At 60.9% G+C, this 13268-nt stretch overlaps 1 protein-coding gene across 1 annotated transcript in view; it reads left to right on the forward strand.

Annotated features, from left to right (window-relative positions):
- The window catches only part of LOC131422019 (basic proline-rich protein-like), a 42954-nt gene extending 33493 nt beyond the window's left edge, over positions 1-9461 (forward strand). Inside the window, exons 24-33 of the mRNA XM_058568875.1 lie at positions 507-583; positions 2159-2291; positions 2897-2973; positions 4547-4679; positions 5285-5361; positions 6708-6784; positions 6935-7067; positions 7673-7749; positions 8717-8805; positions 9325-9461. Coding sequence (XP_058424858.1) covers positions 507-583; positions 2159-2291; positions 2897-2973; positions 4547-4679; positions 5285-5361; positions 6708-6784; positions 6935-7067; positions 7673-7749; positions 8717-8805; positions 9325-9461 — 1010 coding nt within the window. The remainder of the gene's footprint in view (positions 1-506; positions 584-2158; positions 2292-2896; positions 2974-4546; positions 4680-5284; positions 5362-6707; positions 6785-6934; positions 7068-7672; positions 7750-8716; positions 8806-9324) is intronic.
- Positions 9462-13268: the final 3807 nt, after the last annotated feature.

The following is a 13268-nucleotide window of genomic DNA, read 5'->3' on the forward strand; positions in this document are numbered from 1 at the left end:
GCTTGGCAGTGCGTGGGTCAACCTGGCTGAGGACTTTGTAAGGTTCCTCGAGTTTCTGGGGACGTACGTCCCCTGGGCTGTGTCGTGTCTCCATCCTGAGCCGGGCAGCAGGTGTGTCTTGTGGACAAGGGAAGAGGCTGCCTCCAGCGAGGCAGAAAGAGCGGTTCTGTAGATGCGCGTTGGCCAGAGACCACGTGGCGGGCTCTGTGGGGGTGGAGGCGCACCCCTAACCTTCTTGCCAGCTGGCTGAGCCCTGAGCTGAGGAGTCATGAAAATTCCTGAAGCGGGCCCTGCGGTGTCTTCCTCAAGGGTCAGGGGACGCGTCTCCCCCTCATCCTCCGGGGTCACCTGAGGCGTGTGGGGAGCCCTCTGCCGCCGGCGAGGGCCCTGAGGGTGGGAAAGCGCCTCAGACTCTTTCTGGAGGAAGGCGCGGAGGGTCCGTTTTCCTTCCTCACAGTCTGTGCAAGCGGGACTAAACCTCGTCCCTCCTCTCTGGCCTTTCTCAGATCCGGGACCTGGCCCCGCGGCTCCAGGGAGCAACGGCAGCTCCTCCTGCCCCGAGGAGCGGGAGGACCAGGGCCAGGTAAGCGCTGTGGTCGTTTTCACCCGTAGCTGTTTCTGGAAACGTTGACGTGTGTGTGCAGCAGCCTCTCCGGGCCTGGTCTCCGGTTTGTGTGTTCCGTGGCGCATGTGCTGTGTCATTTCCTTCTCCGAAAGCACAGTCTTCCCCAGGAGCCTTCGGGCTTCTCCACACTCAGCTCTCATCTTTGGTGGCGCCTCCAGAAGCCTTCGGTGCTTCGGGGCCGAGGACTGCAGGGCTCTCACGGTGTGTTTCTGCAAGTAACACTCGGAGGGCGACACTGAAGCCCACACTGAAGTCTCCCGGCACAGCCGACTCCTTCCCGAACTGCTTGACGTGGGCTTGTGGTTGTTGTGGTTCCTTTGCTCCGTTCCTGGTGTGGGTTTGCTGAGGAGCCTGTTGGGAACGTCTGCCGTCATCCTCACGGGAGAGGAACGTGAGAGGCCGTCCCTCCAACTTCATGTTGGGTGCTTTGTGCGATGTCGAATGTTCTTGGATGCAGCAGACGTCACGGTTCCTCAGGATCCACTCTCTGTGGGTCAGTGTACTCTCCAGGACCCCCACAGTGGTAGCCTAGGTCAGAACAGTCTGAGCGATCAGAGATGGCCTATTTGCAGTAGGAAATGGGCACGGACACCGAAGGAGTGAAGAGTGAACATCAGGACTGCGCTGCAGGACCCATTGCCCCCAGAGGCCTTCACTTGCCTTGACGTGAAGGCAGTCCTGTCGTGTCCTGTGGCGCCGTTAGAGCGGGGCCCTTCCCTCATCCCCCCCCCCCCGTCACGGGGTTTTACCACTGGAATCCAAACACGTCTGTGTTGATTCTGTCCTTTAGAATCCCCTCCTCACGTTTCCGTTGGACACAAATTAGTCCGCGTCTCACGGTGGCCTTAGAAATCTGCATTCCCTGTGGGTGACGATAGATAGAGCTGAGCCTAACCGTGTCCTGTCGGGCACACCGTTCCCCACAGAAAATGCAGGCCCCCGGGGGTGCCCAGCGCCACAGAGGTCCTGGTGCCCGTGGGCAGACCCCGAGCGGAGAAGAAGACCCCTTTGTCGTGTAGGGAAGCTGAGGCGGGGGACGGGCAGGGCAGGGGCCTGCAGGCAGAGCTTTTCTCCAGGAGCAGCTCGGCTTCCAGAGGTGGGGAGTGGGCTTTTCCATCTCTCTCGGGCGCTCTCTTCTGAATAGAGAGCCAACAAGCTTCTGTGGTGCTGGGGGTGGTGAGGAGGGTGGAGGCCAGTCCTTGACCGAGATGCCGGTCTGCCTGGAGTCGGCTCCTTTCTCAGTCTGGTGTTGCCTCCTCCGGTCCTCTAGGACAGGACCCCTTGCTCTTGTGCTTTCGCCGACACGGGCGGTGACGTGTGGTGACAGTGGTTCATCCCCGTGGTGTTTGTTCCTCCTCAAGCTGGGCCGGCCCCAGCGGGAGGGGTAGAGCGTCTGGCACGGATGCTGCTCTCTTGGCACCTGGGGCGGGGAGGGTGCCGGGCGCTGCCCCTGCTTCAGGGGGTTTCAGCTTCTGTTGGTGTTGGTGCTTCGGGTCTGCCACATCCACCTACCTTTAACCTTGTGTTCCGCAGGTCAGCGTGGAAGCAGGAGGGCCTCCTCCCAGGGCGGGACCATCGGGCATGCCCTGGGGCTCAGGGCCACCTCTCCCCGCTCCGCAGTGGCGGCCTGTGAGGCCCGGCGCGTCGCCTCCACCTCCCCCACTCGGTAAGGTCATCTGAAGAGGATGAGTTGACTGGTACAGGAAAACATCTTCATCTTTCTTCCTATGGATCTGTTGGGTTAAATGGAGAGATGTTACTGAGGGCTTGGCAGTGCGTGGGTCAACCTGGCTGAGGACATTGTAAGGTTCCTCGAGTTTCTGGGGACGTACGTCCCCTGGGCTGTGTCGTGTCTCCATCCTGAGCCGGGCAGCAGGTGTGTCTTGTGGACAAGGGAAGAGGCTGCCTCCAGCGAGGCAGAAAGAGCGGTTCTGCAGATGCGCGTTGGCCAGAGACCACGTGGCGGGCTCTGTGGGGGTGGAGGCGCACCCCTAACCTTCTTGCCAGCTGGCTGAGCCCTGAGCTGAGGAGTCATGAAAATTCCTGAAGCGGGCCCTGCGGTGTCTTCCTCAAGGGTCAGGGGACGCGTCTCCCCCTCATCCTCCGGGGTCACCTGAGGCGTGTGGGGAGCCCTCTGCCGCCGGCGAGGGCCCTGAGGGTGGGAAAGCGCCTCAGACTCTTTCTGGAGGAAGGCGCGGAGGGTCCGTTTTCCTTCCTCACAGTCTGTGCAAGCGGGACTAAACCTCGTCCCTCCTCTCTGGCCTTTCTCAGATCCGGGACCTGGCCCCGCGGCTCCAGGGAGCAACGGCAGCTCCTCCTTCCCCGCGGAGCGGGAGGACCAGGGCCAGGTAAGCGCTGTGGTCGTTTTCACCCGTAGCTGTTTCTGGAAACGTTGACGTGTGTGTGCAGCAGCCTCTCCGGGCCTGGTCTCCGGTTTGTGTGTTCCGTGGCGCATGTGCTGTGTCATTTCCTTCTCCGAAAGCACAGTCTTCCCCAGGAGCCTTCGGGCTTCTCCACACTCAGCTCTCATCTTTGGTGGCGCCTCCAGAAGCCTTCGGTGCTTCGGGGCCGAGGACTGCAGGGCTCTCACGGTGTGTTTCTGCAAGTAACACTCGGAGGGCGACACTGAAGCCCACACTGAAGTCTCCCGGCACAGCCGACTCCTTCCCGAACTGCTTGACGTGGGCTTGTGGTTGTTGTGGTTCCTTTGCTCCGTTCCTGGTGTGGGTTTGCTGAGGAGCCTGTTGGGAACGTCTGCCGTCATCCTCACGGGAGAGGAACGTGAGAGGCCGTCCCTCCAACTTCATGTTGGGTGCTTTGTGCGATGTCGAATGTTCTTGGATCCAGCAGACGTCACGGTTCCTCAGGATCCACTCTCTGTGGGTCAGTGTACTCTCCAGGACCCCCGCAGTGGTAGCCTAGGTCAGAACAGTCTGAGTGATCAGAGATGGCCTATTTGCAGTAGGAAATGGGCACGGACACCGAAGGAGTGAAGAGTGAACATCAGGACTGCGCTGCAGGACCCATTGCCCCCAGAGGCCTTCACTTGCCTTGACGTGAAGGCAGTCCTGTCGTGTCCTGTGGCGCCGTTAGAGCGAGACCCTTCCCTCATCGCCCCCCCCCGTCACGGGGTTTTACCACTGGAATCCAAACACGTCTGTGTTGATTCTGTCCTTTAGAATCCCCTCCTCACGTTTCCGTTGGACACAAATTAGTCCGCGTCTCACGGTGGCCTTAGAATTCTGCATTCCCTGTGGGTGACGATAGATAGAGCTGAGCCTAACCGAGTCATGTCGGGCACACCGTTCCCCACAAAAACGCCGGCCCCCGGGGGTGCCCTGCGCCACAGAGGTCCTGGTGCCCGTGGGCAGACCCCGAGCGGAGGAGAAGACCCCTTTGTCGTGTAGGGAAGCTGAGGCGGGGGCCGGGCAGGGCAGGGGCCTACAGGCAGAGCTTTTCTCCAGGAGCAGCTCGGCTTCCAGAGGTGGGGAGTGGGCTTTTCCATCCCTCTCGGGCGCTCTCTTCTGAATAGAGAGCCAACAAGCTTCTGTGGTGCTGGGGGTGGTGAGGAGGGTGGAGGCCAGTCCTGGACCGAGATGCCGGTCTGCCTGGAGTCGGCTCCTTTCTCAGTCTGGTGTTGCCTCCTCCGGTCCTCTAGGACAGGACCCCTTGCTCTTGTGCTTTCGCCGACACGGGCGGTGACGTGTGGTGACAGTGGTTCATCCCCGTGGTGTTTGTTCCTCCTCAAGCTGGGCCGGCCCCAGCGGGAGGGGTAGAGCGTCTGGCACGGATGCTGCTCTCTTGGCACCTGGGGCGGGGAGGGTGCCGGGCGCTGCCCCTGCTTCAGGGGGTTTCAGCTTCTGTTGGTGTTGGTGCTTCGGGTCTGCCACATCCACCTACCTTTAACCTTGTGTTCCGCAGGTCAGCGTGGAAGCAGGAGGGCCTCCTCCCAGGGCGGGACCATCGGGCATGCCCTGGGGCTCAGGGCCACCTCTCCCCGCTCCGCAGTGGCGGCCTGTGAGGCCCGGCGCGCCGCCTCCACCTCCCCCACTCGGTAAGGTCATCTGAAGAGGATGAGTTGACTGGTACAGGAAAACATCTTCATCTTTCTTCCTATGGATCTGTTGGGTTAAATGGAGAGATGTTACTGAGGGCTTGGCAGTGCGTGGGTCAACCTGGCTGAGGACATTGTAAGGTTCCTCGAGTTTCTGGGGACGTACGTCCCCTGGGCTGTGTCGTGTCTCCATCCTGAGCCGGGCAGCAGGTGTGTCTTGTGGACAAGGGAAGAGGCTGCCTCCAGCGAGGCAGAAAGAGCGGTTCTGCAGATGCGCGTTGGCCAGAGACCACGTGGCGGGCTCTGTGGGGGTGGAGGCGCACCCCTAACCTTCTTGCCAGCTGGCTGAGCCCTGAGCTGAGGAGTCATGAAAATTCCTGAAGCGGGCCCTGCGGTGTCTTCCTCAAGGGTCAGGGGACGCGTCTCCCCCTCATCCTCCGGGGTCACCTGAGGCGTGTGGGGAGCCCTCTGCCGCCGGCGAGGGCCCTGAGGGTGGGAAAGCGCCTCAGACTCTTTCTGGAGGAAGGCGCGGAGGGTCCGTTTTCCTTCCTCACAGTCTGTGCAAGCGGGACTAAACCTCGTCCCTCCTCTCTGGCCTTTCTCAGATCCGGGACCTGGCCCCGCGGCTCCAGGGAGCAACGGCAGCTCCTCCTGCCCCGCGGAGCGGGAGGACCAGGGCCAGGTAAGCGCTGTGGTCGTTTTCACCCGTAGCTGTTTCTGGAAACGTTGACGTGTGTGTGCAGCAGCCTCTCCGGGCCTGGTCTCCGGTTTGTGTGTTCCGTGGCGCATGTGCTGTGTCATTTCCTTCTCCGAAAGCACAGTCTTCCCCAGGAGCCTTCGGGCTTCTCCACACTCAGCTCTCATCTTTGGTGGCGCCTCCAGAAGCCTTCGGTGCTTCGGGGCCGAGGACTGCAGGGCTCTCACGGTGTGTTTCTGCAAGTAACACTCGGAGGGCGACACTGAAGCCCACACTGAAGTCTCCCGGCACAGCCGACTCCTTCCCGAACTGCTTGACGTGGGCTTGTGGTTGTTGTGGTTCCTTTGCTCCGTTCCTGGTGTGGGTTTGCTGAGGAGCCTGTTGGGAACGTCTGCCGTCATCCTCACGGGAGAGGAACGTGAGAGGCCGTCCCTCCAACTTCATGTTGGGTGCTTTGTGCGATGTCGAATGTTCTTGGATCCAGCAGACGTCACGGTTCCTCAGGATCCACTCTCTGTGGGTCAGTGTACTCTCCAGGACCCCCGCAGTGGTAGCCTAGGTCAGAACAGTCTGAGTGATCAGAGATGGCCTATTTGCAGTAGGAAATGGGCACGGACACCGAAGGAGTGAAGAGTGAACATCAGGACTGCGCTGCAGGACCCATTGCCCCCAGAGGCCTTCACTTGCCTTGACGTGAAGGCAGTCCTGTCGTGTCCTGTGGCGCCGTTAGAGCGAGACCCTTCCCTCATCGCCCCCCCCGTCACGGGGTTTTACCACTGGAATCCAAACACGTCTGTGTTGATTCTGTCCTTTAGAATCCCCTCCTCACGTTTCCGTTGGACACAAATTAGTCCGCGTCTCACGGTGGCCTTAGAATTCTGCATTCCCTGTGGGTGACGATAGATAGAGCTGAGCCTAACCGAGTCATGTCGGGCACACCGTTCCCCACAAAAACGCCGGCCCCCGGGGGTGTCCAGCGCCACAGAGGTCCTGGTGCCCGTGGGCAGACTCCGAGCGGAGGAGAAGACCCCTTTGTCGTGTAGGGAAGCTGAGGCGGGGGACGGGCAGGGCAGGGGCCTACAGGCAGAGCTTTTCTCCAGGAGCAGCTCGGCTTCCAGAGGTGGGGAGTGGGCTTTTCCATCCCTCTCGGGCGCTCTCTTCTGAATAGAGAGCCAACAAGCTTCTGTGGTGCTGGGGGTGGTGAGGAGGGTGGAGGCCAGTCCTGGACCGAGATGCCGGTCTGCCTGGAGTCGGCTCCTTTCTCAGTCTGGTGTTGCCTCCTCCGGTCCTCTAGGACAGGACCCCTTGCTCTTGTGCTTTCGCCGACACAGGCGGTGACGTGTGGTGACAGTGGTTCATCCCCGTGGTGTTTGTTCCTCCCCAAGCTGCGCCGGCCCCAGCGGGAGGGGTAGAGCGGTCTGGCAGGGATGCTCCTCTCTTGGCACCTGGGGCGGGGAGGGTGCCGGGCGCTGCCCCTGCTTCATGGGGTTTCAGCTTCTGTTGGTGTTGGTGCTTCGGGTCTGCCACATCCACCTACCTTTAACCTTGTGTTCCGCAGGTCAGCGTGGAAGCAGGAGGGCCTCCTCCCAGGGCGGGACCATCGGGCATGGCCTGGGGCTCAGGGCCACCTCTCACCGCTCCGCAGTGGCGACCTCTGTGGCCCGGCGCGTCGCCTCCACCTCCCCCACTCGGTAAGGTCATCTGAAGAGGATGAGTTGACTGGTACAGGAAAGCATCTTCATCTTTCTTCCTATGGATCTGTTGGGTTAAATGGAGAGATGTTACTGAGGGCTTGGCAGTGCGTGGGTCAACCTGGCTGAGGACTTTGTAAGGTTCCTCGAGTTTCTGGGGACGTACGTCCCCTGGGCTGTGTCGTGTCTCCATCCTGAGCCGGTCAGCAGGTGTGTCTTGTGGACAAGGGAAGAGGCTGCCTCCAGCGAGGCAGAAAGAGCGGTTCTGCAGATGCGCATTGGCCAGAGACCACGTGGCGGGCTCTGTGGGGGTGGAGGCGCAGCCCTAACCTTCTTGCCAGCTGGCTGAGCCCTGAGCTGAGGAGTCATGAAAATTCCTGAAGTGGGCCCTGCGGTGTCTTCCTCAAGGGTCAGGGGACGCGTCTCCCCCTCATCCTCCGGGGTCACCTGAGGCGTGTGAGGAGCCCTCTGTCGCCGGCGAGGGCCCTGAGGGTGGGAAAGCGCCTCAGACTCTTTCTGGAGGAAGGCGCGGAGGGTCCGTTTTCCTTCCTCACAGTCTGTGCAAGCGGGACTAAACCTCGTCCCTCCTCTCTGGCCTTTCTCAGATCCGGGACCTGGCCCCGCGGCTCCAGGGAGCAACGGCAGCTCCTCCTGCCCCGCGGAGCGGGAGGACCAGGGCCAGGTAAGCGCTGTGGTCGTTTTCACCCGTAGCTGTTTCTGGAAACGTTGACGTGTGTGTGCAGCAGCCTCTCCGGGCCTGGTCTCCGGTTTGTGTGTTCCGTGGCGCATGTGCTGTGTCATTTCCTTCTCCGAAAGCACAGTCTTCCCCAGGAGCCTTCGGGCTTCTCCACACTCAGCTCTCATCTTTGGTGGCGCCTCCAGAAGCCTTCGGTGCTTCGGGGCCGAGGACTGCAGGGCTCTCACGGTGTGTTTCTGCAAGTAACACTCGGAGGGCGACACTGAAGCCCACACTGAAGTCTCCCGGCACAGCCGACTCCTTCCCGAACTGCTTGACGTGGGCTTGTGGTTGTTGTGGTTCCTTTGCTCCGTTCCTGGTGTGGGTTTGCTGAGGAGCCTGTTGGGAACGTCTGCCGTCATCCTCACAGGAGAGGAACGTGAGAGGCCGTCCCTCCAACTTCATGTTGGGTGCTTTGTGCGATGTCGAATGTTCTTGGATGCAGCAGACGTCACGGTTCCTCAGGATCCACTCTCTGTGGGTCAGTGTACTCTCCAGGACCCCCACAGTGGTAGCCTAGGTCAGAACAGTCTGAGCGATCAGAGATGGCCTATTTGCAGTAGGAAATGGGCACGGACACCGAAGGAGTGAAGAGTGAACATCAGGACTGCGCTGCAGGACCCATTGCCCCCAGAGGCCTTCACTTGCCTTGACGTGCAGGCAGTCCTGACCTGTCCTGTGGCGCCGTTAGAGCAGGGCCCTTCCCTCATCCCCCCCCCCCGTCACGGGGTTTTACCACTGGAATCCAAACACGTCTGTGTTGATTCTGTCCTTTAGAATCCCCTCCTCACGTTTCCGTTGTACACAAATTAGTCCGCGTCTCACGGTGGCCTTAGAAATCTGCATTCCCTGTGGGTGACGATAGATAGAGCTGAGCCTAACCGAGTCATGTCGGGCACACCGTTCCCCACAGAAAACGCAGGCCCCCGGGGGTGCCCAGCGCCACAGAGGTCCTGGTGCCCGTGGGCAGACCCCGAGCGGAGGAGAAGACCCCTTTGTCGTGTAGGGAAGCTGAGGCGGGGGACGGGCAGGGCAGGGGCCTGCAGGCAGAGCTTTTCTCCAGGAGCAGCTCGGCTTCCAGAGGTGGGGAGTGGGCTTTTCCATCCCTCTCGGGCGCTCTCTTCTGAATAGAGAGCCAACAAGCTTCTGTGGTGCTGGGGGTGGTGAGGAGGGTGGAGGCCAGTCCTGGACCGAGATGCCGGTCTGCCTGGAGTCGGCTCCTTTCTCAGTCTGGTGTTGCCTCCTCCGGTCCTCTAGGACAGGACCCCTTGCTCTTGTGCTTTCGCCGACACGGGCGGTGACGTGTGGTGACAGTGGTTCATCCCCGTGGTGTTTGTTCCTCCCCAAGCTGGGCCGGCCCCAGCGGGAGGGGTAGAGCCGTCTGGCACGGATGCTGCTGTCTTGGCACCTGGGGTGGGGAGAGTGCCGGGCGCTGCCCCAGCTTCAGGGGGTTTCAGCTTCTGTTGATGTTGGTGCTTCGGGTCTGCCACATCCACCTCCCTTTAACCTTGTGTTCCGCAGGTCAGCGTGGAAGCAGGAGGGCCTCCTCCCAGGGCGGGACCATCGGGCATGCCCTGGGGCTCAGGGCCACCTCTCCCCGCTCCGCAGTGGCGGCCTGTGAGGCCCGGCGCATCGCCTCCACCTCCCCCACTCGGTAAGGTCATCTGAAGAGGATGAGTTGACTGGTACAGGAAAGCATCTTCATCTTTCTTCCTATGGATCTGTTGGGTTAAATGGAGAGATGTTACTGAGGGCTTGGCAGTGCGTGGGTCAACCTGGCTGAGGACTTTCTAAGGTTCCTCGAGTTTCTGGGGACGTACGTCCCCTGGGCTGTGTCGTGTCTCCATCCTGAGCCGGGCAGCAGGTGTGTCTTGTGGACAAGGGAAGAGGCTGCCTCCAGCGAGGCAGAAAGAGCGGTTCTGGAGATGCACGTTGGCCAGAGACGACGTGGCGGGCTCTGTGGGGGTGGAGGCGCACCCCTAACCTTCTTGCCAGCTGGCTGAGCCCTGAGCTGAGGAGTCATGAAAATTCCTGAAGCGGGCCCTGCGGTGTCTTCCTCAAGGGTCAGGGGACGCGTCTCCCCCTCATCCTCCGGGGTCACCTGAGGCGTGTGGGGAGCCCTCTGCCGCCGGCGAGGGCCCTGAGGGTGGGAAAGCGCCTCAGACTCTTTCTGGAGGAAGGCGCGGAGGGTCCGTTTTCCTTCCTCACAGTCTGTGCAAGCGAGACTAAACCTCGTCCCTCCTCTCTGGCCTTTCTCAGATCCGGGACCTGGCCCCGTGGCTCCAGGGAGCAACGGCAGCTCCTCCTGCCCCGCGGAGCGGGAGGACCAGGGCCAGGTAAGCGCTGTGGTCGTTTTCACCCGTAGCTGTTTCTGGAAACGTTGACGTGTGTGTGCAGCAGCCTCTCCGGGCCTGGTCTCCGGTTTGTGTGTTCCGTGGCGCATGTGCTGTGTCATTTCCTTCTCCGAAAGCACAGTCTTCCCCAGGAGCCTTCGGGCTTCTCCACACTCAGCTCTCATCTTTGGTGGCACCTCCAGAAGCCTTCGGTGCTTCGGGGCCGAGGACTGCAGGGCTCTCACGGTGTGTTTCTGCAAGTAACACTCGGAGGGCGACACTGAAGTCTCCCGGCACAGCCGACTCCTTCCCGAACTGCTTGACGTGGGCTTGTGGTTGTTGTGGTTCCTTTGCTCCCTTCCTGGTGTGGGTTTGCTGAAGAGCCTGTTGGGAACATCTGCCGTCATCCTCACGGGAGAGGAACGAGAGAGGCCGTCCCTCCAACTTCATGTTGGGTGCTTTGTGCGATGTCGAATGTTCTTGGATCCAGCAGACGTCACGGTTCCTCAGGATCCACTCTCTGTGGGTCAGTGTACTCTCCAGGACCCCCGCAGTGGTAGCCTAGGTCAGAATAGTCTGAGTGATCAGAGATGGCCTATCTGCAGTAGGAAATGGGCACGGACACCGAAGGAGTGAAGAGTGAACATCAGGACTGCGCTGCAGGACCCATTGCCCCCAGAGGCCTTCACTTTCCTTGACGTGAAGGCAGTCCTGTCGTGTCCTGTGGTGCCGTTAGAGCGGGGCCCTTCCCTCATCCCCCCCCCCCCGTCACGGGGTTTTACCACTGGAATCCAAACACGTCTGTGTTGATTCTGTCCTTTAGAATCCCCTCCTCACGTTTCCGTTGGACACAAATTAGCCCGCGTCTCACGGTGGGCTTAGAAATCTGCCTTCCCTGAGGGTGACGATAGATAGAGCTGAGCCTAACCGAGTCCTGTCGGTCACACCGTTCCCCTCAGAAAACGCAGGCCCCCGGGGGTGCCCAGCGCCCCAGAGGTCCTGGTGCCCGTGGGCAGACCCCGAGCGGAGGAGAAGACCCCTTTGTCGGGGAGGGAAGCTGAGGCGGGGGACGGGCAGGGCAGGGGCCTGCAGGCAGAGCTTTTCCCCAGGAGCAGCTCGGCTTCCAGAGATGGGGAGCGGGCTTTTCCATCCCTCTCGGGCGCTGTCTTCTGAATAGAGAGCCAACAAGCTTCTGTGGTGCTGGGGGTGGTGAGGAGGGTGGAGGCCGGTCCTGGAGCGAGATGCCGGTCTGCCTGGAGTCGGCTCCTTTCTCAGTCTGGTGTTGCCTCCTCCGGTCCTCTAGGACAGGACCCCTTGCTCTTGTGCTTTCGCCGACATGGGCGGTGACGTGTGGTGACAGTGGTTCATCCCCGTGGTGTTTGTTCCTCCCCAAGCTGGGCCGGCCCCAGCGGGAGGGGTAGAGCGGTCTGGCATGAATGCTGCTCTCCTGGCACCTGGGGGCGGGGAGGGTGCCGGGCGCTGCCCCTGCTTCAGGGGGTTTCAGCTTCTGTTGGTGTTGGTGCTTCGGGTCTGCCACATCCACCTCCCTTTAACCTTGTGTTCCGCAGGTCAGCGTGGAGGCAGGAGGGCCTCCTCCCTGGGCGGGACCTTCGTTCATGCCCTCGGGCTCAGGGCCACCTCTCGGCGCTGGGCAGTGGCGGCCTGTGAGGCCCGGCGCGTCGCCTCCACCTCCCCCACTCGGTAAGGTCATCTGAAGAGGATGAGTTGACTGGTACAGGAAAGCATCTTCATCTTTCTTCCTATGGATCTGTTGGGTTAAATGGAGAGATGTTACTGAGGGCTTGGCAGTGCGTGGGTCAACCTGGCTGAGGACTTTGTAAGGTTCCTCGAGTTTCTGGTGACGTACGACCCCTGGGCTGCGTCGTGTGTCCATCCTGAGCCGGGCAGCAGGTGTGTCTTGTGGACAAGGGAAGAGGCTGCCTCCAGCGAGGCAGAAAGAGCGGTTCTGCAGATGCGCGTTGGCCAGAGACCACGAGGCGGGCTCTGTGGGGGTGGAGGCGCAGCCCTAACCTTCTTGCCAGCTGGCTGAGCCCTGAGCTGAGGAGTCATGAAAATTCCTGAAGCGGGCCCTGCGGTGTCTTCCTCAAGGGTCAGGGGACGCGTCTCCCCCTCATCCTCCGGGGTCACCTGAGGCGTGTGGAGAGCCCTCTGCCGCCGGCGAGGGCCCTGAGGGTGGGAAAGCGCCGCAGACTCTTTCTGGAGGAAGGCGCGGAGGGTCCCTTTTCCTTCCTCACAGTCTGTGCAAGCGGGACTAAACCTCGTCCCTCCTCTCTGGCCTTTCTCAGACCCGGGACCTGGCCCCGCGGCTCCAGGGAGCAACGGCAGCTCCTCCTGCCCGGCGGAGCGGGAGGACCAGGGCCAGGTAAGCGCTGTGGTCGTTTTCAGCCGTAACTGTTTCTGGAAACGTTGACGTGTGTGTGCAGCAGCCTCTCCGGGCCTCGTGTCCGGTTTGTGTGTTCCGTGGCGCATGTGCTGTGTCATTTCCTTCTCTGAAAGCACAGTCTTCCCCAGGAGCCTTCGGGCTTCTCCACACTCAGCTCTCATCTTTGGTGGCGCCTCCAGAAGCCTTCGGTGCTTCCGGGCCGAGGACTGCAGGGCTCTCACGGTGTGTTTCTGCAAGTAACACTCGGAGGGCGACACTGAAGCCCACACTGAAGTCTCCCGGCACAGCCGACTCCTTCCCGAACTGCTTGGCGTGGGCTTGTGGTTGTTGTGGTTCCTTTGCTCCGTTCCTGGTGTGGGTTTGTTGAGGAGCCTGTTGGGAACGTCTGCCGTCATCCTCACGGGAGAGGAACGTGAGAGGCCGTCCCTCCAACTTCATGTTTGGTGCTTTGTGCGATGTCGAATGTTCTTGGATCCAGCAGACGTCACGGTTCCTCAGGGTCCGCTCTCTGTGGGTCAGTTTACTCCCAGAATCCCTCCCGTGTTAGCCTGGGTCAGAATAGCCTGTGTGATCAGAGGTGGCCCATTTGCAGTGAAAAATGGACGTGATCTATGATCGCTTTAAGCGTGGATATGAGTCATGTCCTTTAGGCCCAATTCCATCCAACATCCTTGAACCTCGAAGTCCAAATGTCAACAGTATATTTTCATTTAGTGAGAACTCCTTTG

The sequence above is a fragment of the Diceros bicornis genome, chromosome 26 (genome assembly GCF_020826845.1).
Source record: "Diceros bicornis minor isolate mBicDic1 chromosome 26, mDicBic1.mat.cur, whole genome shotgun sequence".
NCBI lineage: Eukaryota > Metazoa > Chordata > Mammalia > Perissodactyla > Rhinocerotidae > Diceros > Diceros bicornis.